General features: G+C 35.4%; 1 protein-coding gene across 1 annotated transcript in view; it reads left to right on the top strand.

Moving 5' to 3' along the window:
- The window catches only part of CMC1 (C-X9-C motif containing 1), a 98,743-nt gene that overhangs the window by 35,441 nt on the left and 37,871 nt on the right, over nt 1–25,431 (top strand). The window contains exon 4 of the mRNA XM_049099599.1: nt 3,324–3,413. Within this exon, the coding sequence (XP_048955556.1) occupies nt 3,324–3,413 (90 nt within the window). The remainder of the gene's footprint in view (nt 1–3,323; nt 3,414–25,431) is intronic.

Genomic DNA, 25,431 nt, shown 5'->3' with positions numbered 1-25,431 from the left:
TTTTCTTTGCCTTTCATTTTCAGAAGTTTGATTATGATGTGTCTTAGGTATCTTAGGTCTTAGGTTTCTTTGTGTTTTTAATTGTTTTCCTTAAGAGGTTTATGTCTTTTGCCTCATTTGGAAGGGTTTCAGCCATTATTTCTTCAACTATTTTTTTGGCTCTACATTCTTTTTCCTTCTGAGACTCTGGTAAAGTAAGTGATAGATTTCTTTTTTTCATCCTGCAGCTCCTGAGCCTTAGTTCATCTTTTAAAATGCTATTTTAAAAATTATTATTTAATCTCTACTTGATTTTTATATATTAATCCTATATCTGGAAACCTTGCTGAACTCACATGTTAGTTCTAGTAGCTTTTTTGTAGATTCGACTGGATTTTCTAGATAGATAATCTTATTTGACTTCATTGCTTTTCTCTATCATTTTGTTTATTTTCTAGCTTATTGATTTTGGCTTTGATCTTTATTACTTATTTTCTTTTGTGTTAATTCTTTTTTCTGGTATTTCATGGTGGAAGCTTATGTCATTATTTTTTTTTTTGGAAGTTTATGTCATTGATTTAAGACCATCCTCCTTTCTCAAAGTGGACTTTTAGTGTTACAGATTTTCCTCTCAGTACTGTTTTAACTGCAGCACACAAATTATGCTGTTTTATTTTCGTTTATTTCAAAATACTTTATTTCCCTTTTGATTTCTTCTTAGACCCATGGGTTTTTTTCTTTTCTTTTTCTTTTCTTTTTTTTTTTTTTTTATTATTTATTTATTCATGAGACCCAGAGAAGCAGAGACATAGGCAGAGGGAGAAGCAGTTTCTACAGGAGGAGCCTGATGCAGGACTTGATCCCAGGACCCTGGAATCACACCCTGAGTCAAAGGCAGATGCTCAAACACTGAGCCATCCAAGTGCCCCATCCCAAGGGCTATTTAAAAGTGTGTTAGTTTCCAGATGTTTGGAGATTATCAAGACATCTTTCTGTTACTGATTTCTAACTTAATTACATTGGTGTCAGGGAACATACTTTGTATGATTTTGAATTCTTTTAAACTTACTGAGATTTGTTTCATAGACTATGGTTTATCTTGGTCAATATTTAGCTGTTATCAAGAGGAATCTTCTGTAAATAGTTGATGATATGGTTCAGGTGCTTTATAATTTTAATATTAAAAATATGTTTTTCTAATATGTTTTATATATTTCACATTTGTACATCAGGGATTCATTTTTATTTTATCAGAGTATGTATATTCTTTATTACTTCTTATGGTAGGTTTTGTTTTACAAAGAAAGTCACATCTTCCATCCCTCATGTTCTTCTGTAATGTGGCCTTGCAAGAAAGAATGGAGTCTTCATTCCCCTGCAGTTGAGTATAGCCTGTCCTTTGTGACTTGATCAATGTAGTGAGACAAGAAGGATGTTTCATGGCTTCTGTGACAGAGTCAGAAAAGGCCATACTGCTTTTATGTGGTTTTCTTGGAACGCTTGCTCTTTAGACATTCCTTCTTAGGTTGCTTCCTCTCCCTCTGACTTACCTGCTGTACTGTGAGAAGCCAAACCATATGGAGAAGCCATGTATAGGTGCTCTAGTTTATAGTCCTCACAGCCATTGCAGCCCATTTGTCAAATATGTAAGTGAAGAAAGAAGTCATCCTGGAAGTAGTCCTCCAACCTCAGCTTTTGCAGCTGTTGTAGTTAATGCCAGTCATTTGACTCAGCCTAGATGAGGCCCCAGATACTGTGAGGCAGAGGAGTCCATTCTGCTTTACCGTTCTGAATTACTAGACTGTTGGATCTCCATGCATAACAAATGTTTGTTTTACACCATGAAGTTTGATTGATGGCTGTTGCACAACAATAGGGATCAGTCCTTTTCAGTAAGATTTGCCAGGGGTTTCAGTCCTTACATATCTGAAAATATTTTTAACTGCACTCTTAATTGGCTTTGGAATTCTTGGATCTAAAGTAATTCAATCTCAGAGCTTTGAAATTATCTGTCCATTGTCTTCATACATCCCAAGTTTTGGCAGTGAAACATGATGTAAATCTGATTCTCATTCCTCTGTGTGGGTTATGTGTTCTCCCTTTTGAAGCTTTTAGAATTTTTGACCTTCAGGTATTTTCAAAGTGCGTGTAGGTTTTCTATGATCCGTTTCTGTCTGAGGACTCCTATCTTTTTATTTACTTCAGTATACTTATTAAACTTTAAAATACATATATATTTTTTTACTCTTTTAACTCTCCAAGATGTGGATATTTCTTGATTAATTAGAGTTGGTTTCTCCCTTTCACTGTGTTGTCCCATTTAATTTAGGGGATTCTTGGCTGTTTTGTTGTTGATTTTGTTTGCTTTTTAAGATCCCTTTTTACACTCTTTGCAAATATCTATCACTTCATCGCTGCCTATTTCCAGAGGTTGTTGGGAATTGTATAGTACCAGGAAGAATTTAGAGGCTCCTGGTCTAAGGTCTTAGCTGTCACTAGATATTGGGAAACTTCCTGATCCTTTGGGGATAAATACAGGTATTACTTCTTTTACCTATGATGTAAAGGCAGCAGAAGAGGTCACCCACTTGCTCCTACTGAAGTATTTTAACTTAGTAATGCTTTGGTTTCTTTCAGGGAAGTCTCTTCTCATTTTTGCTGCTTCAGTGCATGGAGCAATACCCACTTTTGGCATCAATTTTTTTCCTGGGGAAAAACTGTGTATGATTAGCTCCTTTAAGCTGATCTCATTTGCCTTTTGTCTTTCAGAGAGACTCTTGATTATTTTGCTTTCTCAGAGGACACCTACCCCATTGTTTTTCAAGACTCTATGAATTTAAGGAGCTGGTAGGACTCTGCAGTAGCTGCTCTATCATTTTAGTCTAACTGTGGTAGTTTTGTTTAAAATGCACATAAATTTCACGTGCAGTGTTTTTATGTGCACATGCAGTTCTGCTTTTCTTCTACCAGTTCTTTCTTTCTTAGGCTATTCTTTACTACTAGGTTGAAGAACTAATTAATGTTTTAGTTTATGACTTTAATTTTGACAAGACTGCATGGACTATGTTATCAAATAAAAGTGTTGCAATATAGCTTGTAGAAGTTTTTGGAAAGATATTGCCTGTGTCCCATATTTTTTTTTCTGTTGTATATAAAAATTATTTAGAATGATTTTTAGTGACTAAAATAATCACAACTTTATGAGGTTGTGAGAGTCAGTTTTTAGTATGTCTGTATAGGCTTTTATTTTGAGTAAGCCAGAGTGCTTATTTTTCCTAAACTGGTGATTTACGTGAGACTTCATTATATTAAAGAAAAATCTTTTTCTTTTTTTTTATTTCCAGAGCAGCATCTCAGACATGTTGAAAAAGATGTTTTGATCCCTAAAATAATGAGAGAAAAAGCCCGAGAGAGATGTTCTGAACAAGTTCAAGGTAAGATTCAAATATTCATATAAAGATCAAATACATTTTTTATAATATGATCTGAATTTAATCCTTAGCCTCAGAATCAAGTAGTCAATGAATTAATATGTATGAATTGCTTCTCACCCTTTCACTGAGATACCAGTATTTCAGCTTTCAGAACTTCCAGACGGTGTTCATTTACAATTTAAACATATTCTCCCAAATTATCAGTAAAAAACATTTTTTCCCCAAAAGTATGGTTACATATATAGAGAGAAACTTGGTTTTGAGTATTTTAGAGAAACAAGTTATTCTAGTGATTTTGATAGGGAAATAAGAAACATCAAATGTAACATGTACCTGTTTTTTCTTCATAAACATATTCATATAGATATATATACTAAGATGATCTTTGGTGTCATTGTCTATTACTGAATTGTTAATGGAATCCCAATATTATTTACAATGCATCTTTTTATTTTTTCCTTTTCCATATTTTAAATTTTTTTTTTTTTTTAGATTTCTTTTTTATTTATTCATGAGAGACACACAGAGAGAGGCAGAGACACAGGCAGAGGGAGAAGCATGCCCCATGCATGCAGGGAGCCCGATGTGGGACTTGATCCCATAATTCCAGGATCACGCCCTGAACTGAAGGCAGATGCTTAACTGCTGAGCCACCCAGGTGTCCCCGTATTTTACATTTCTAAGTGGAAGATATTTATGTAAATGCATGCACTAGGCACTCATATATGCACATTTTCTTTGGAAAATGTTAACAAGAGATACTCCTGTACTTCGTAAATCTAGAAAGATACTGTTGATTAATATATAATATTTGGTGAAAAAATGAGGCCATAAGCAGTGGATCATTAGAAAAGCAGATGGCAGTATCACTGTAGAAATAGCTTTTTAAAAAAATCCACCTCCTGAAATGGCTATCTAGAAGAAGTTAGTAGTAAAATTTTGCTGACATAGGACTATTTTCCTGGCTCCTCTTCACTTTTCCCTGTAGTCATCTTCTTTGAGGGATCTCAGTGATTCTTAGGATGATGGGCTGTAATTCCCCAGCAAGTTTCTACAGGGGAGCCAGGTGGTGTCAGTAATGTTTGTATGCTGGGAATACTTCTGTCCCTCTGATGCTGTTCTCCTTGGAGAATGACCTTTGGAATCCATGGATTGAAGCAGTGAGAGAAGAGTATACTATTCCTCGGAATGGACATTGTGTGATAGTCATTTCTGTTTCTTAGGTGACTTATAACCTATTCCAGTTTAAAATCCATTCATAAATTAGATTTAAGTTAAATCCATCTATAAATAAATTTTATCAATAATTAATTATTTTTGGGATGCTTGGGTGGCTCAGCAGTTGAACATCTGCCTTTGGCTCACAGTGTGGTCCTGGAGTCCTGGGATCAAGTCCCATACTGGGCTCCCCTTGAGAGGAGCCTGCTTCTAACTTTGCCTTTTCCTGCCCCTCCCCTCTCTCTGAGTTTCTCATGAATAAATAAAATCCTTAAAGAAATAAAAACAATTATTTTCATTCTGATACTAGCTTTGCTTTCCCTGTTAATTAGTGTTTAATCAAGAGCACTTTTCTTCCACCCACACCTCCAGGTGTCAGGAGAAATTAACCTATTGCTACCTGCAGACAGCGGTCAGTGCTAAGCTGACATTGGCAGGTGTCATGCTGATCCTCTCGAGATAATCCTCCACTTGACTCAGAACTTTAAAAAAAAAATACATGTTCTAACTCAGATGAGGGAGGATAAAAATTAACAATGCATGATGAAATTATAGGACTAACTTTTCACTACCAGGAAAATTTACTTATTACTGGTATATTGATAAGTATTAATTGTATTTATGCTGTTTTTAACACATTATTCAGGTATCTAGAATGAAATAAAGTTAGCTAGCTCAATTATAGATTGGGTTTTTACTCACATGATTCAGATGAAAATGCAGAATAATTGGGTTCAGGTTTCAGAACTGCCTTTGCTTATTCATCAACAGTGAAACTTTTTGGTTTTTTAAAATGAAAGTAGTAGAGTATAACTTTAAAATATTTGTAAGTTTGCTGTTGCATGACTACTATCACATAATGAGTGGTACAGAAAAGAAAATATTTATTTTTTGCTTCTTTATCAAAAGTTGTTTAGGGTGTTGATTTGGTTAAGTTTTTTTTGTTTTGTTTTTTTTTCAGTATACTGAAAATCTTCTGAAGATTCAGGCATCTTAAAATTTGAGATCTGGTTGAGTTATTTCAATGCATTCGCCCCTATTAGAACATGTTATGAAAATTGATTTTTGAATATTTGAATCTTTTATAGATAATCATATATTGATTTTTTTAGGCCATATGGTCTAAAACAGTGTTATAGAATCTAAAATTGATTATTTTATAAAAGAATAATCTTTATTCCTCCTGCTTAACCATGTGATTTAATAAAGAGCATACATTGGTATCACTTAAGCAGCAACAGAAGAGCTACATTTGAACTGAACAATGAGATGTAATTTAGAATCAGGACATTTCCTTGTAGTTTATTTACTGTTAATAGCCTTTGCTTTATTAAATAATTGTAGGATTGTATGAAAAAGCATTACGTGTTCTCATTGTATATAGTTCTTGGATAAAGATAGAGGAATTTTTTAATAAGTGATCTGACTTTCTGCTAAATGCCTGAAACCTGACTATGTAGGAAAGCTTTTCTGTTTGATTTTTTGCATGTCATTTCAACCCAGCTGATCATAAGAACTGGGTCAGACTGCCAGCAACTTAGGTTTCTGAAGGGAATGGAACAGCTTTTCTGGGGACAAAGAGAAATGAAATCACTTTCAATGAAAGAAAGATGCCTCATTATAGTCACCAACAGCAGTTATTGACAGCTACACTTCCTATTAACAAGGAGCATTTAACTAAGAGTTTGGCTGTTGGATCTTTGGACTTGATCTAATTTGCTAGCATTAATTAGTTTCTTTTGAGCACAGACACTTGGTGCTCACAGCTATAGATTTGGAGGGCTAATTAGGATAGAAAATTGAACAGAATGGGGTAAGGCATTAACCTTCAACCATTACCAGCTGGGACACTGATAAAGACCACAGAGTCCAAATGCTCCCTATTGATGTGAAGAGTACCCTAATGAATATCAATTTCAGCCAGGTTGCTATATTCTTACTAGTTCTCTCTTCATTATAATTTTTAACCAGTTTCCGTGATACCTTCATTGCCTATTGGTTTTTACTATACACTGATTCAGTCTGAGTTGCACATTTCATTTTATGTTTAAACAGAATTAAAATTTATCTTAAGTAGCAGGTAACATTTAGAATGTTTCATTGTTACATACCTTAATACTTCTAAAATTCAATTTTTATTAACAATCACATAACTCTTAGTCTACGGTGAGTTTTTATAAAGTCACAGTAACTGATTTCAAATAATGAAAACTATAACCTGAAAAAAAAAAAAAAAACTATAACCTGAAACAACTAACCTGAAGCTAACTATAACCTTAGCTTTTGGGTAACAAATTAAGCAGTGTTTGTATTAAACTGGTGTCAACCTGACAATCTTTGTCTTCATAAAATACACTTTTTTTGTTTTTTTTTTTTGCTTTTTGAATAGAAAAATAGTAACTCCTCACCTGTTCTTTTGGAATTTAACTTTGATTTAATGAGTCAACCTAGAGTTTAGACACAGAATTGAGAATGTTGATTTTGTTATTACATAGACTTTGACAAGATTATTAACTATTGGTAGAGTATATATCAGCAGACAAGCTAGTGATTGATTGATTTAGGTAGAAAACTAAACTTTATGGCATTATTCTTTTGCCAGTGATATTGGCAATGAATAGAGCCACTATAATTACCAAAGTGTATTTTTAGATATTAACATAGTGAATACTAATACTATGTTGGGGATGAAACTGAAAGAAGATTCTAGACTGTCATATCTCTCCCCATGTGTCCCATTTCCCAAAAGCCAAAGCAAATTCTCTTCCATCAAACGGGATGGTAGAATCATTGCTTTCTTGGATCTGGGAGTTACCAACTTGTTTTAGAAAGATGATCTGATGACCTTTGGAGGTTACTTTTCACTCTGGGACTTTTTTTTTTTATAAATTTATTTTTTATTGGTGTTCAATTTGCCAACATATAGAATAACACCCAGTGCTCATCCCATCAACTGCCCACCTCAGTGCCCATCACCCAGTCACCACCACCCACCTCCCCTTCCACCACCCCCAGATCGCTTCCCAGAGTTAGGAGTCTTTCATGTTCCGTCTCCCTTTCTGATATTTCCCACTCATTTTTTCTCCTTTTTACATGTGTTTGACTCTTGGCTAAGTTATGATTTATATTTTCTATGTTAGTAATACTGTGTCATATATATTGTATGTTACATATAGACACACATATATGTAGTTTGTCATATATATTTTATATATAATATGCACATAAGTATACATTCTTGTGTTACAGTTTTCCTTCTGGAAATAGTGCATGAGAGGAAGAGTCACTGAATTTCTGTTTTGTACAAAAAATCATTATATTTTGTTGCTTTTTATTAATTGCATACTTGGCATTTGATATAAAGCTTCCATATTGAATAACGAAGTTAGCTTTAAAAATAATATATATTTTTTCTTTTTGCTGTGATATATCAAGACCAAAAAAGTACTCTGGCATCACAGATGGCCTGGAGCTCTAGATGCATCAACTGCTCACTGACTCCTTTCATCCTTTGGGACCTTGTTTTACCTTATTTTAATATTTCTTTTTTTTTTTTTAAGATTTTATTTATTCATGAGAGACACACACAGAGAGAGAGAGAGAGAGAAGCAGAGACACAGGCAGAGGGAGAAGCAGGCTCCCTGCAGTGAGCCTGACGTGGAATTTGATCCCGGGTCTCCAGGATCAAACCCCGGGGCTGAAGGCAGGCGCAAAACCGCTGTGCCACCGGGGCTGCCCTAATGTTTCTTTCATATCAGTGTCTTCTGCTGCAGTCTTTTGACCAATAGGTAGTGTTAGTTCTAAAGGAATTCTATAAAGTATAAGAAAGCATGGATTGTTCACTTTTTGAGACATTGCAGACTTTAGTTAACACAGAAGTTTGATAAAATGCCTATCTTCTTCTGTCAGTCACATGCAATTAAATATGTTACATTTTGTAAATTCCAAAGATAATGTGAACTGACAAAAAAATTAAGAATGCTTTGGATATTCTTTAGGATGTTTACAGGCAGAAAACTATCAAAACATTATTAAAACAAATTGGAGGGCTGCGGACTGCAAATGGTCAAAGAAATCAATCTTCTATCCAACTGCATTACTTGAACCTGCCAAAAACTTTTCCTTTGTGGTTTGAATGGTGCTATTATTATCACATATATTTTGCCATTTAACAGTTCACCAATGTTAACTAACACTGAAGTGGAGATGGAACTATTTTCTATATATTAGGAGGATAATATATAAAATCACCAAACGTATCTATTATGTCTAAGAGTATGTCATATACTCTAAGAAATATAAAGAGATAGAAGGTACAAAAATTCCTCTTCTTTGGCCCTGCACTGGACTCATCACATATTCATATTCATGGCTCAGATTGATTACAGCCTAAGGATACAAGCAAAAAGAGCAAAGGGAAAAGGCACATGAGATGAAGTTTGGAGGAAACCAGGCGCAAACTTCCAAGAGTCCTTTCTCAGTAGAGTCACTTGGGCTATGCTTAATTCCTACAGTGTTGAATTGTGACAGCATATGTGAAATGTTGTGTACTAGGGAAACTGATTAGACACTTAGTCCTCAGAGTTTTTATTAGGGATTGGTCACATGGGCATCCTTTGGTTAGCATTACCAAAATTTCAGACTCCCAGAAGGAAAGCAGGTGTTCAGCATTAAACCATATGGTTTGCACAAACAGTTTTAGACACAGTGAGCCACTCTTAGCAATTAGGGAATGATGGGAACACTCCCAAAATCAAAGTTGTCAGACACCAGCAAAAGGCCAACCTTGCAAACAGGCTTTTCTAAGGATAGCAGCCTTAGGCCTGCCGTGTCCACCCCTTTCTGCATATGAACATAATACAGATTAATTGCCAGTTAGTACTTGTGTATGCCTATCAGGCCTGATGTCATGACATTATGAGTAATAGACCTATATCTGACAAATACAGTGGAATTATTCTTAAAACAGCTGAGCAAAGTATATAGCGGTCATTATTTATTGACACAGCAGTTCTCAGTTACATTTGTTAATTCATACCTGTATTGTAGGATGTAATGGCTTATTATTGTCTGATTTCTCAATAACAGGGCAGTTTTGTAATAGAATTATAATTGTACAAAAATAAGTCTTGATTGCCTAGTTTTCTTCTCACAGAGAGAGGTGTAGTCTGTTTTATTTTTATTTATTTATTTTTTTTAAAAAGATTTTATTTATTAGAGAGAGAGAGGCAGAGACACAGGCAGAGGGAGAAGCAGGCTCCATGCAGGGAGCCTGACGCGGGACTCGATCCTGGGTCTCCAGGATCAGGCCCTGGGCTGATGGCAGCCCTAAACCGCTGAGACACCTGGGCTGCCCCCTCTGTTTTAGTTTTAAAAGTAAGTTAAATCTTTAAATACTAAATCTTTAAATGACTAAATTAGCAAGGAGTTTTATCAGGGCAGATTAATTTAATAGCTCCAACAACTAATTTATGCAGTTTATCTTTGAAGATAAAAGTGAGAAAAGTCCACATTTGACACAAAAGCAAAAAATTATGTGACTTGAAACTTAGAAATATTGTTTTTTTTTTTTAAATTTTATTTATTTATTCATTAGAGACACAGAAAGAGAGAGGCAGAGACATAGGCAGAGGGAGAAGCAGGCTCCCTGCAGGGAGCCCTATGTGGGACTCAAGTCCTGGGACTCCAGGATCACGCCCTGAGCCAAAGGCAGATGCTTAACTGCTTAGCCCCCCAGAAGTCCCGAAATTTAGAAATATTGTTAAGAAGAGTAAATATTAGTAATATAAAATACAAGCAAACTGTTCTGTGATTACTTCATTAACAAGTTTTTATTATAGCCCTACTTTTCCTAGGCCTCGCCTTTCAATGATTCTGCTGTAATAGGTTTTTTTTTTTTTTTAAAGATTTTATTTATTTACTCATGAGAGACACAGAGAAAGAGAGGCAGAGACAAGGCCGAGGGAGAAGCAGACTCCATGAAGGGAGCCTGATGCGGGACTCAGTCCCAGGACCCTGGGATCACGCCCTGAGCCAAAGGCAGACGCTCAACTGCTGAGCCACCCAGGCATCCCTGTAGTTTTAAATTCTTTTATTTTATGAGAAATTAATCCAAAATTAAATACGGTCTTTAAACAGTGCCATCCCTTATTTATAAGATATAAGTACAAGATCACATTTCACTTTAGCTACCTGATGATCCTTGACTTATAATTGACATTCTTTCCAGATAATCAGAGCAGATGACTGGTAAACTTTTTGCAAAACTCACAAATAATTATATTTTGACTGAAATACATTCTTAGAGGAATCTTGTCTGTTGGAAAGATAAGAAAGAGAGCAATCTGGTTTGTGCAAAACTCTGGAATGCATAATCAGTTCCTTTTCAGAGGGAGCTAAAATTTGCTTCAAACTTACTGTATAAAACAGATAAAAGCAGTATTTTATTGTAGTATGTTTAATTTTGTACATTTACAGAGTCAACATATGAAAACAATGTTGCGTTATTTTCATGAAGCAAATTTTAAATCAGATGTTGTAGATTACAGTTGAAGCCTAGTTAGTATGTATCTCCTCTTCCGGTTCATTTTTCTGGCTTTTTTGAGGAATATAAAATATAGAGTAAATCCTAAATCATATAAAGTAGTAGTCTAAATAGTAATGATTTCTTATGATTTACTCAGGTTTTTGGAGTATCATTCAGTTAAACAGATATGATAGAAATGTTGATTTGAGGCCCATAAATAAGTTTACAAGGCATCATATTTTAATATATTGGTTGTCTCCAATGTGTTAGTGGTCAGTAGTACTATTTGCAAGTATTTTTAGTGTTATTCAGTGATTATATTCCTAAAGATACATTTTTACAAGCAAAATATTGAATTTTCAGTTTCCCATAAGCACTTGAATGGAACCTTAAGGTTATATAGAACATAGTCATTCAGAGATGTTTACTAAGTATTTCTTAGCCACCAGTATGTGAATAGTAAATGAAACAGACAAAAATTCTTACCATCATGGACCTTATATTTCAACAAAGGAGGGAGATAAATCTTGTAGGTTATTATAAGTAAATAGATGTAATCTGGAGAAAGTTGAGTGAGGGCCATGGGGAGTGCAGTTCCTTCCTCCCTCCTCTTTCCCTCTCTTTCTCCCTTCCTTCCTGTTGTGGGACTCAATCCCATGACCCTGAGATTATGACCTGAGCCAAAACCAAGAGTTGGAAACTTAACTGACTGAGCCACTCAGGTGCTACAGCCCAGGGCTGTAGTTTCTAATAGGTGATCAGTATAGGTCTCACTAGAAAGTGACATTTGGACAAAATTTGTGAAAGAGGTGAAGGAGTGAGATGTGTAGATATCTCTAGGAATAGTGATATGAACAGTACATGCAGACCTTGAAGCACTAGATAAAGCTGGCATGTTTGAGAAACACCTAAAAGGTCACTGTGGCAAGGTAGAATGAGTGAAGGGGGAGTGGAAAGTGAAGGGTTCAGCAAAATGGGGGCAGAATAATTTTGGGTCTTATAGATACTAAGGACTTGTAGGTACTAAGGAGAGAAATGGAAAGACATTGATGGTTTAGAGTACTGGAAAGAGAGGCAGGGTCTGGTTTACTAGTCAGTAGCATCACTGTTGTGCTACATATAAATGCAGTAGGGGCAAGGGCAGAATCAGGGATATCAGTGTAAGCACTTGATTTTGATAATCCAAGTGGGAGGTGATGGTGGATTAAAAGGGTGGCAGCAACGGAGAAGATTAGGATGAGTACATCCAAAATATATTTTGAAGGTAGACGCAACAAGGAAAGAGATAACTTCCTATTACTTGTCCTGAACAAGTAAAAGGATAGACTGTAGATGGAGAAGAATGTGTGTGTGTAGAAATATTACTAGTTTAGTCTGGTCTTTGGTGATTGATAGATCACCAAGAGTTTAGTTTTGGACATGTTAACTCTGAAGTGCCTAGTAGACATCTAAGTTGGAAACCATTGTATTATAAAGTAGTAAAAATTAATCATTGTTTTAAAGGGAATCAAAGGAGTAGAATGTTTATACAGATGCAGTGGTTCTGGTATCAAAAACTGACATTTTTATTTCTTAGTTTCCTTTAAGATTTCACATAGACCAGTTTCCTTCCGGAGCAAATCTAACACTTATTTGTTAATTTAACAAACTATACTGCAGTGCTAGTAGGGAAAATAATGGTGCCAGTACAGACAGAGGAGGATATGAGGATATAGTCTCATACCACAATAAAGAACCTAAGTTACCAAAAAAAAAAAAAAAGAACCTAAGTTACCTATTCAGTATCATGTGACTGGTTAATGTCTCATAGTTGATATTAGAATCCAGGTATCTTAATTCTCAGGTTAGTGCTCTTTCATTAACATACCATTTAACTATGTCAAGGTATGACAAGTACACTTTATGCTGACTTTAATTAGTTGGTAGTGGCTGCCTAGCCTGCTACAAAGGGGATCAATCAAAACAGATCTCATTAGATCAGCTAGCTATGTCTGTCATGGGTGGTAGATTTGGTAAGTAGTAATATGCTTTGCCTAGTATTTTCTTGCCTATATGCTAGTTTATTTCTAGTTACTATTTTTCTGTTGCTGGATTGTGTGTGCTCTGTATAATTTATCCCAGACTTCACCAAAGCGGAAAAGTTACTTTCTTCCTGTAGCTTAAGCAACTTTGAATTTTTATTTCATTTTCTGGGAACATACTTCCTATGGCACTCTTTGAGGCTATAGCCCTACCTACATAAACTACAAACCATTGACTTATTAAAAATGCAGTCATACCCATAACAATTTGATTTATACATTGAACTTGTTTTCTTTATTTTTATAATTAATAGTTAACAATATCTACTTTGAGGTTTAGTTTTTGCTGCAACTGAACTCTTCTTGCTTTTCATTACCTTATATCTTCTTATTAAAGATATCATTCAATAAAATATGTGGTAACTAAAGGTTGAGTCTGTGAGGGATCATTAACAAATATGAATATGTTCATTCACAAAGTAAAAGGGCATTACATAAAATCATATACATGGTATATGATAATACCATTATAAATATATGTTGAAAAGAGTAAATTACATCCAAAATTAGTAAATATCTGAAAATGAGAAGGTGGATCATAGTTTATTTCTTTTTCTCTGCATAGCTTTTTCATGTTCTTCAAAATGAACATGAAGCTTTTTTATATCCTCCATGCACAAATTATGTGTATAGCTTGATGAATTATGACAGAGTAAACAGAAGTGTAACCACTATTGAAGTGAAGAAATAGAAATTACCAGAAGCCACCCTTCTTTAGGCTCCCACCCAATCACTGTCCTTTTCCTGCTCTGACAAAATAACCACCATTTTGACTGAGAACTGCATAGACTAGTTTGCCTGTATTTTAATTTAAATGGAACCATACAGTATGTGATCTATTGTGCCTGACGTCTTTTACTCAACATTTTATTTGTTAGATTCATCCATGTTTTTTGCATGAAGTAATATTTCCTTCATTTTCATTGCTATATAGCACCATTATAAGAATGTGCTATAATTTATAGCATAGAAATGGGATTTCTGGGCCATACAATGTATATAACTTCAATTTCAGCAGATAATGTTAAACAGACTTCCAAATGACTGGAAGTATACCTCATTTTTAAAAAACAGCCATAAAAGTGTATTGAAGGAAGAGGAAGGACGATAGGTAATTTTTATTTTCATAGAAAGGATTTTTAAAAAATTTCCCATGATGAACAGGTATGTTTTAAAGAATGAAATGTTATATTTCATAATATAAAACTGTAAATATTAAAAAAAGCTTTTTGTATGTTATATACTACAAACATCACAAGTAAGGAAAATGTATTTGTGACATATGTGACAAAGGTTTGCTATCCTTAATTTATAAAGACTTAGTAAGGAATTGGTGAATATCCAATTTTAAAAATGAGCGAGGACACAGAATTTCTTTTTGACAAATTACATTTATTAAACATGAAAAATATTTGCCCTTGCTTTCAGTGAGTGAAGTGCAAACCATACTGCACAGTACCATATGTAACCTGTAAACTTGATGACTTAAAAGTTCATAATAAAAAAGTTCAGCTTCTGGCATGGCCTACTAGTTCTTAATGTACATGTCTCTCTGCAGAGAACAACTATAAGCTATGAGCAAAATGTAAAGACAACATAACAGCATTTGAGTATAGACAAAAGCAATTGGAAAACAGAGGGGAATCACACTGAAGGAAGGGAATATATGGGTGAATCTCCATCTTGTAAGGAGGCTGCAACTCTGACCAAACAAGCAAACAAAAAAAAACCTTTTAGTTTTACTGAAGAACCCAAAATGGGGTTTAGTGTAACTACTTAGAACACTTTGTATTTATGTGTGATGATGTAAGAGAGGGAAAGAGCATGAATCCCAACAAGTTGAAAGCTAGAGAAAGTGAGCCTCATATTGTGTATACACTGTGTTTATCTCTGGTTCAGTCCTAAGCTACATATGGAACAAATTCCAAGCCACTCAGTTAAGGGTAAAGAACCGAACCAAACTTTGAGCTGCTTCCCAATATACATTGTAGGGGAGATAGGGTTTCACAGTTTGAGATCGGTGAATAAAATCGAATACTTTAATGTAAAAGAAAAAATATTCTTCAGAAAAACTACAGAATCTAAACATTTTACATGATACTGATCACAATATATGTGATAGAATGACAGACTTCCCATGTGCACAGAAACAGGAAAACATCCGTTCTCAAGAAATCAACAGAGGTTAATTTCAAGATGACTTAGAGAAGAATGTTAAATCAGCTGTTCTAATTGCTTAAGAATGTAAAGGAAAAATATATTGCAATGAATAACAAGACTATAGATCTTAACAAAGAATTAAAAATAATAAAGACCTGAATCAAAATTCTAGAGCTAAAAAATAAAGTATCTGAGGTAAGAACTTCAGGATGGAAAGGCAGGAGTCATGAATCTGAAGACAGATCAGTTGAAATATCCACTCTAAAGAACAGATGGAAAAATGATTGAAAAAGATGAACAGAATCTCAGTGATCTTTAGAACAATATATTAAGGACAACCTTCATATAATTGGAATTTGTATACTTAGCATAATAACTAAAGTTAAAACACTGAAAATATTCACTAACCACATACCTGCCCACAATGACCCAGCAGGTCTACCAAGGAGAAATGAATCATTTCAACGGAAGTTTCATTTCTCTATCATAATATTTATGGTAGCTTTTTTTTTATAAGAGTCAAAAATGGAAAATAACCCAGATATTTCTCACAAGAAGGGATAACCTAATGGTGGTGTACTCATACAATAGAATACTTTTCAGCAATAAAGTTGAACTGCTGTTATATACTACAGCACAGATGAATCTGAAAACTATTACTCTGAATGAAATGTAAAATAAATATAAAAGTACCTACTTAAAAAATATGTTCTAGAAAAGGCTAAACTAATCCAAATAATGGTTGCACCATTAGAGTGGGAGTGGGACTAATTGGAAAGGAACTTACTGGAGTGATTTTTTAAAAAAGATTATTTATTTATTCATGAGAGATACAGAGAGGCAGAGGGAGAAGCAGGTTCCCTGCAGGGAGCCCGATGTGGGACTAGATCTCAGGACCCCAGGATCACGCCCTGAAGCCAAAGGCCGATGCTCAACCGCTGAGCCACCCAGGTGTCCCCTATGGAGTGATTTTTAATGTTCTGTATTTTGTTGGTTTGTGATATAGAGGTGTGTATACTTTGTTTCATGGAGCACTATTTTTAAGCTGTATTTCCTTGTATGTAACTGTTACCTAGTAAGGAAAAAAAACAAGTATAGAATTCTAATCATGTCCATGATAAAGTATTTGTGGATAAGAAGACATGTAGTGTATAATATTGACGAGGTTTTGGAGAAGCAGGTATTTACACTGCTGGCTAGAAATACAGATCAACAGCACAGTGTCATGAAAGCGGTTTATGAGTATTTTCTTTTTTAATTTTAGTTCAGTTAACATACAGTGTTACATTAGTTTCAGGTGTACAGTACAGGGATTCAACACTTCATATATTATCCAGTGCTCATCAAAGTGCACTTCTGAATCCCTGTCACCTATTAAACCTGATCCTCTGTTCACCTCTCCTCTGGTAACCATTAGTTTGTTCTCTGTAGTTAAGAGTCTGTTTCTTGGTTTGTCTCTTTCCCCTTTGCCCATTTGTTTTGTTTTTTAAATTGCACAAATGAGTGAGATCATATGGTATTTGTCTTTCTCTGGTTGACTTAATTTCTCTTAGCATAATATTCTCTAGCTCCATCCATGTCAATGCAAATGACAAGATTTCATTCTTTTTTTATGACTGAATAATATTTCATTGCCTGTATATGCCACATCTTTATCAATTCATCAATCTGTGGACGCTTGGGCTGCTTCCATAATTTGTTTATTGTAAATAATGCTGCAGTAAACATAGGGGTTCATGTGTCCCTTTGAATTAGTGTTTTTGTATTCTTTGGGTAAATACCCAGTAGTGCGATTGCTAGATCATGAGTTAGTTTTAGTTTTAACTTTTTTTGAGGAACCTCCATACTGTTTTCCACAATGGCTGGACCAGTTTGCATTCCCACCGACAGTGCACAAGTATGCTTTTTTATCCACATTCTCAGCAACACCTGTTGTTTCTTGTGTTTCTGATTTTAGCAATCTGACTGGTTTGAGGTGATATCTCATTATAGGTTTTGATTTGCATTTCCCTGATTGTAAGTGATCATGAATATCTTTTTATGTGTCTGTTGGCCATCTGGGATGTCTTCTTTGGAGAAATGTCTGTACATGTCTTTGGTCCATTTTTAAATTAGATTATTTGTTTTTTGAGTGTTGAGTTTTATAAGTTTTCTATATATTTTAGATACTAACTCTTCATTGGATATGTCATTTGCAAATAAATATCTTCTCCCATTCTGTAGGTTGACTTTTAGTTTTGTTTCCTTCATTATGCAGAAGCTTTTTATTTTGATGTAGTCCCAATAATTTATTTTTGCTTTTGTTTTCTTTGCTTGAGGACACATACCTAGAAAGCATTTGCTGTGGCTAATGTCAAAGAGGTTACTGCCTGTGTTCTCTTCTACGAGTTTTATGGCTTCAGGTCTCACATTTAGGTCTTTCATCCATTTTGAATTTATTTTTGTGTTTTATGTAAGACAGTGGTCCAGTTTCTTTCTTTTCCATGTTGCTGTCCAGTTTTCCCAACACCAATTGTTGAAGAGATCATCCTTTCCCATTGGATATTCTTTTCTGCTTTATCAGATTGACTATGGAGTTTTAGGCTTATTTCTGGGTTTTCTGTTCTGTTCTATTGGTCAGTATGTCTGTTTATGTGCCAGTAGCATACTGTTTTGATCACTACCACTTTGTAATATAACTTAAAGTCTTGAATTGTGTTGCCTCCAGCTTTACTTTTCTTTTTCAAGATTGCTTTGGCCATTTGGGGTCTTTTGTGGCTCCATACAAATTTTAGAATTCTTTGTCTAGTTCTGTGAAAAATGCTGGTAGTATTTTGATAGGGATTGAATTAAATGTGTAGATTGCTTTGGGTAGTATAGACATCTTAACAATATTTGTGCTTCCAATCCACGTGTTTGGAATTATTTTCCCATTTCTTTGTGTCATCTTCAATTTCTTTTATCAATGTTTTATAGTTTTCAGAGTACAGATCTTTCACCTCTTTAGGATTATTCCTTGGTCTCTTATTTTTAGGTGCGATTGTAAATGAGATTGTTTTCCTGATTTCTCTTTCTGCTGCTTCACTATTGGTGTATAGAAATGTAACAGACTTCTGTCCATTGATTTTGTATCCTGCGACTTCAGTCAGTTCTAACAGTTTTTTACTGGAGTCTTTCCGGGCTTTCTCTAGTATCATCTGCAAGTAGTGAAAATTTTACTTCTTCCTTACTGATTTGGATGTCTTTTATTTCTTTTAGTTGTCTGATTTATGTGGTTAGGACTTCCAGTGCTGTGTTGAATAGAAATTGTGAGAGTGGACATTTTTTGTCTTGTTCTTGACATTTTGAGAAAAAAATTCTCAATTTTTTTCCCATTGAAGATGATGTTAGCTGTGAGTATTTCATAGGCTGTTATTATGTTGAAGTATGTTCAATCTAAACCTACTTTGTTGAGGATTTTTATCATGAATGGATGTTGTACTTTGTGTGAAGCTTTTTCTGTCTATTGAAATGATTGTATGGTTCTCATCCTCCTACTGATGTGATATACCCTGTTGATTGACTTGCAAATGTAGAACCACCCATGCAACCCAGGAGTAAATCCCACTTGATCATAGTGAATGATTTTTTTTTTAAATGTGTTGTTGAATTCAGTTTGCTAGTATTTAATTGAGAAGTTTTATATCTGTGTTCATCAGGGATATTGTCCTGTAGTTCTCTTCTTTTAGTGGTGTCTTTGTCTGGTTTGGGTATCAGGATAATGCTGGCCTTATAGAATGTAGAAGTTTTCCTCCTCTCTTCAATTTTTTGGAATAGTTTGAGAAGAATGAGTATTAACTCTTTGTAAATGTTTGGTAGATATCACTTGTGAAGCCATCTGGTCCTGGACTTTTGTTTGTTGAGTTTTTTGATTACTGATTCAATTTCTTTGCTGATTATTGGTCTGTTCAAATTTTCTACTTTTTGTTTCAGTTTTGGTGTTTATATGTTTTCAGGAATTTATTCATTTCTTCTACGTAGTCCAGTCTGTTGGTAGATAGTTTTTCACAATATTCTCCAATGATTATTTGTGTTTCCATGGTGTTTGTTGTTATCTATCCTCTCTTATTTGTGATTTTATTTACATGAGTCCTTTTCTCTGTTTTTCATAAGTCTGGCTGGAGGTTTACCAATTTTATTGATTTTTCCCCCCAGCTCCTTGTTTCATTGATGTGTTCTAATTTATTTTTAAAAATTTTTATATCATATATTCTGCTCTAATCTTCATTATTTCTTCTCTTCTTCTGGTTTTAGGTTTTGTTTGTTCTTTTTCTAGCTCCTTTAGGTGTAAGGTTAGGTTGTTTATTTGAGATTTTTCTTCTAGAGATCGACTTGTATTGCAATAAATTTCCCTCTTAAAACTGCTTTTGCAGCATCCTAAAGGTTTGGGACTATTGTTTTTTTATTTCCATTTGTTTCCATGTACTTTTTCTTTTATTTCCTGGTTGACCCATTCACTGTTTAGCAGCACATTATTTAGCCTCCATGTATTTGTGGTCTTTCCATATTTTTTCTTGTGATTGACTTCTAGTTTCATAATGTTCTCAGAAAATATGCATGGGATGACTTTGATCTTTTTGAATTTAGTGAGGCTTGTTTTCTGGGCTAATATGGGATCTGTTCTTGAGAATGTTCTGTGTACACTTGAAAAGAATGTATATTTTGCTGTCTTAGGATGTAATGTTCTGAATATATCTTTTAAATCCATTTGTTCATGTGTTATTCAAAGTCATTGTTTCCAAAAAAAAAAAAAAAGTCATTGTTTCCTTGTTGTTCTCTTCAGATCATCTATCCATTGATGTAAGTGGGATGTTAAAGCCCCCTACTATTATTGTATTATCTATTAAACATAGTTCCTTTATGTTTGTTATTAAATATTTTATTCATTTAGGTGATCCTGAATTGGGTTCACAAATATTTACAATTGCTATATCTTTTTGTTGGATTTTTCCCTTTATTATTATAAAGTGTCCTTCTTTGTCTCTTATTACAGTCTTTGTTTTAAAGTCTGTTTTGTCTGATGTAAGTGTTGCTGCTACTCTGGTTGTCTTTTGGCATCCGTTTGCACAATAGATGTTTGTTTGTCTCCTCAGTTTCAACTGCAGGTGTCTTTAGGTTTGAAGTGAGTCTCTTGTAGGCAGCATATAGATGGATCCTATTTTTGTTTTGTTTTGTTTTTTATCCAATCTGATACCCTCTGCTTTTGATCAGAACATTTAATCCATTTACATTCAAAGTAATTATTGACAGATATGTGTTTATTGTTACTTTATTATCTGTTTTGTGGTTGTTTTTGAAGATTTTCTCTGATCCTTTCTTGACTTTTTTCCTGTTTAGCTGATTTTCTTTAGTGATATATTTGGATTTCACTTTCTCTTCTTTGCATATTTATTAGTGGCTTTTGATATATGGTTAGTGTTGTTTGTATAGAACATCTTCTGTATATTGCAGACTTTATTAACTTAATGGTTGTTTAAATTTGAACCCAATCTTTTCTCCTCTCCTTCCCACATTTGAGGTATGTGTTATACTATTTTATATCCTTTTTTTGTGAGTTGCTTGACTGATTTTTTTTTTTTTACAGAAATACTTATTTTTGCTGCCTTTGTGTTTCCTACCTTTGTACTGTCACTTTTGATCCTCCACTCTTCAAGAATGCCCTTTCATATTTGTTGCAGAGCTAGTTTAATGGTCATGAACTGGTTTTTGTTTGGGAAATTCTTTCCCTCTCCTGTTCTGAGTGATAGCCTTGCTGCATAGAGTATTCTTGGCTTTAGAAATTTCTTGTTGAGCACTTTGAATATATCATGCCATTCCCTCTGGCTTACAAGGTTTTTGCTGAAAAATCTTCTGCTAGCCTTAAGGGTTTTCCCTTGTAAGTTACTGTTTTTCTTTCATCTTGATGCTTTAAAATTTTTTCTCTATCACTATATTTTGCAAATTTAATTATAATACGTCTTAATGTGGGTCTGCTTTTGTTGATTTGATTGGAGTTCTCTGTGTCTCCTGGATCTGAATATCCATTTTTATCGCCCAGATAGGGGAAGTTTTCACCTGTTATTTCTTCAAATAAATATTCTGCTTTTTTCTCTCTCTTCTCCTTCTGGGACTTCTATAATATGAATGCTATTACTTGGGGGGAGTCACTGGGTTCCCTAATAAGTCTGTTCACGTTTTGGATAAATCTTTTTTCCGTCTTTTGTTAAGGTTACTTTCCATTACTCTGTCTTCCAGGTCACTCATTTGTTCCTTTGTTTCTTCCATCCTGCTGCTCATTCCATCAAGTATGTTTCTCATTTCATTTATTGAGCACTTTATCTCTGCTGTGTTATTCCTTATCACTGCATTAAGGGTCTCACTCTTGTCTTCCACTCTTCACAAGTCCGGTGAGTAGCCTTATGATCAGTTCTTTAGATTCTCTATCAGGCAAGTTACTTGTATCTATTTGTCTTAGATCTCTGGCCATGGTCTTGTCCTGTTCTTTCATTTTTATTTCATTTCTCTGTCTCATTTTGTCTGCTTCTCTGTGTCTGTTTCTGAAGAAAGTCAGCTATGTTTTCTTCTCTTGAATGTAGTGGCTTTATGAAGAGGTCCTGCAGTGCATGTCCCTGGTTCACAAGAACTTGGCACTTTAAGAGAGCATCCTCTCTGTGTTGCTTACACTCTGGTGACGTGTCTAAGTCACTTTTCCTTTCAGTGCAGTCATCTGCACTGATTCTATGCCTGTTGTAGGCTGTGCTTGCTCTCTCTGTGGTGTTAGTGGGACCTAGGCAAGCCAGCTTTGAGGGGTGTGCCTGTGGGGGTGCCTGTCAGCTGGGTGTGGTGTTAGAAAAATGTGCGTGGGGCCACTAGTCCTACATCAGATTTCCCAGGGTGCTGTGGCAGTCGAGGGTGTGTGGCTGAGTAGGGAACTCGATTATGGCTGGCCGTGGCTGAACCCAATATGTGATGGTGGTGGAGGTGCATGTGTGGTAGCTGTGGGAGGCAGTAGCTATGTATCTGGTGGTGGCTGTGGTGCATGTGTATTAACAAAATATGCCCTGAACCCAGAGTGGAGGTGAGGGGGTGAATCCTCGGGGGAATTTGTGAAGATGGCACACTGCTAGCAATCTAGATCTGCAGCCTGGCCTTCTGCATGTGCCTCTGTGTTTATGCTGGCAGGTAGGGGAAGGAAATAGTGCCTGCCAGCTCCCTTGTTTTTGGAGAAGTCCTCAACACTCTGTGAAATTAGTATTAATAGATTTGTTCCCTCTTTGGCCCTGTTTGTAAACTGCCTTTTTTCATTTTGCCACTCCACTCAGGCTGCTGTCTCTTTAAGGGCAGTGACCCAGCTATCACTTACTCTCCAGGCTTGCCCAGTGCGGAGTCAGCTGACTTCTAAAGCTCCAGGTTCGGAGTCCTACTTGTTTTACAAACTCACTGAATTCAGCCCCTTTGGATTTTAAAGCCAGAGATTATGAGAGTTTTCCCCTGTGGGCTCCCAAATGTGAGGTGTGGAGGAGCTTTCTCTCTCCTGCAGGTAACCACCTCCATCTTTCTTACCTTCCTAACTTTACACATGTAGCTTCTCTATACATAGTAGTAGAGTTTGTTCTGCCCATGTTCTGATCACTTTTGGGTTTATTGACTTGAATGTGGATAATATCTAGTTGTAAATGTGTAATGGGGTGAGCTCAGATTCCTCCTGCTCCACCATCTTCCCAATATCCCTCAGTTTATGAGTATTTTTTCTAACAGTAATTCATAAATATAGCTGCTGCTTAACTTAGTGTGTCTAGTGGGAGAAGTATCTCTTAAGGAAATTATCAGAGGTATCCAATAAAAATATGCATTAGTATATTCATTGCATTATATATGATATGGAATATTGCCCCAAACTTAGGTATCAGCAGAATCTGGTTATATAAATTATGTTATAGGAAATGATACATACACACTTGCAATCATAGTAAGTCCATTGTTGATGGGAGACTCATCACAATATATTATTTGCATTCAGGGATTGGCAGTCTACAGGCTTAGGGTGAAATCGTCCCACTGCCTGTCTCTGTGTTTTATTGGAACACAGCTATGCCCATTACTTCTGTATTGCCTCTGGCTGCTTTCACACTGCAGTGGTGGAATTGAATAGTTGCAACAGATACCGTATAGCTCACAAAGCTGAAAAAATTTACCAAGTGACTCTTTACTTGAAAAATTTCCTCACCTCATTTAATTAAACTAAAAAATATAAGAAGAGCTTGCCAAAATTAACTAATTCCATAAGTTTTTTTAATGAGGACTTACCATGTACCAAGCATTGCACATTTACTACACTAAGTACATAAATGTGACAGAAGTAGATTCAGTCCTTGTTGTTATTGAGTTTAAGCAGGCTAGATAGTTATTAAATATTCAAATTAAAATTATGACTAATACTCTGAAGAAAGCACTGTAAAGAAATGTTAACAATTTCTAAGTGTTGGAAATATTTGTGATTTTAGAAGTTTGTTCTTGGTATGCCTGGGTGGCTCGGGTTAAGCGTCTGCCTTAGGTTCAGGGCGTGATTTTGGAGTCCTGGGATCAAGTCTCACATCAGGCTCCCTGCATGGGGCCTACATCTCCCTCTGCCTGTGTCTCTGCCTCTCTCCCTCTCTCTGTGTCTCTCATGAATAAATAAATAAAATCTTTAAAAAAATAAAAATGTGTTCTTAAGGCACCTGGCTGGCTCATTTGGTGGATTGTGTGATATTTGATCTTGGGTTTGTAAGTTTGAGCCCCATGTTGGGGGTAGAGATTACTTAAAAAGTAAAATTTAAAAAAATTTTGTTCTTTTTAAAAGTTTTCTAGATTTTTTTTTAATATTCAATTATTTCTTATTGGAGATACATCAAGAACATTAAGTAGATAAACAGACATTTGCTCAAACCTTTTTAAAAACCCTTTTAAAGAATAATGGTGGGATGCCTGGGTGGCTCAGCGGTTAAGCGTCTGCCTTTGGCTCAGGGATTCCAGGATCAAGTCCTGCATTGGGCTCTCTGCATGGAGCCTGCTTCTCCCTCTGCCTTTGTCTGTGCCTCTCTCTCTCTGTGTCTTTCATGAATAAAAAAAGAGAGTACTGCTCTTAATTTGCGAGTTCAATTTAATAGTAGTCTTATTACATACTTCTTAATGACTGCCTATCACATGTTCAGCACTGAGAAGTTATATAGAGGCAGAGTAGGAGACTTGGTTCGAAGAACCTTCTCTGGTTGATGAGAGACCAACCAAGCATACATAAAATAGAATTACATCATATAAAGCAATTTGTAATAAGATCTCTGTATGTTCGTTTAGAAAAAAAGAAAAGCCAGTGAATTCTGATTAGTTAGGTGAGACTGAATGAAGAACATGGGCTATGAAGTGGACCTTGAAGGGTGCCTAATGATTTGGGTAAGTACAGGGATTCTGGAAAAGCATTTTATACCAGAGACTCAGGATTGAAGGCACAGAAGTCAGAATGCGCATAGTGTATCTATACAGCAGTAGAGATTGACCTTAGATCAGTGGTGCATTTGGGGGATATTGACAAGTAAAGGCTAGGAGTCAAGCCTGATTCTAGAGTGCCTTAAAAAACCTAACCTACCACAAAAGTGTAGATTTGCCTTCTGGTAAGAACCAGAAGAAGAATCTGAAGTCTGTCCTTTCTCCCACCTTCGCTTTCTTCCCTCTCTTTTTCTCTCTTCCTGGAAAGAGACTTTATACAAAAAGAATTGAAAGTGATTAGTTCTGCAATGGAACATGGGATATATTGACAAATGTCTTTCCTAAAATCTGGTTTTCTGCATTCTTCTAAGACTAGGAGGTGTTGGGCAGCCCCGGTGGCTTAGCGGTTTAGTGCCACCTTCAGCCCAGGGTGTGATCCTGGAGACCCGGGATCGAGTCCACATTGGGCTCCCTGCCTGGAGTCTGCTTCTCCCTCTGCCTGTGTCTCTGCCTCTCTCTCTCTCTGTGTCTCTCATGAATAAATAAATAAAATCTTAAAAAAAAAAAGACT

Source organism: Canis lupus, chromosome 23, assembly GCF_003254725.2.
Source record: "Canis lupus dingo isolate Sandy chromosome 23, ASM325472v2, whole genome shotgun sequence".
Classification (NCBI taxonomy): domain Eukaryota; kingdom Metazoa; phylum Chordata; class Mammalia; order Carnivora; family Canidae; genus Canis; species Canis lupus.
The sequence above is the reverse complement of the archived record's forward strand: the minus strand, read 5'-3'. Positions and strand labels throughout refer to the sequence as shown.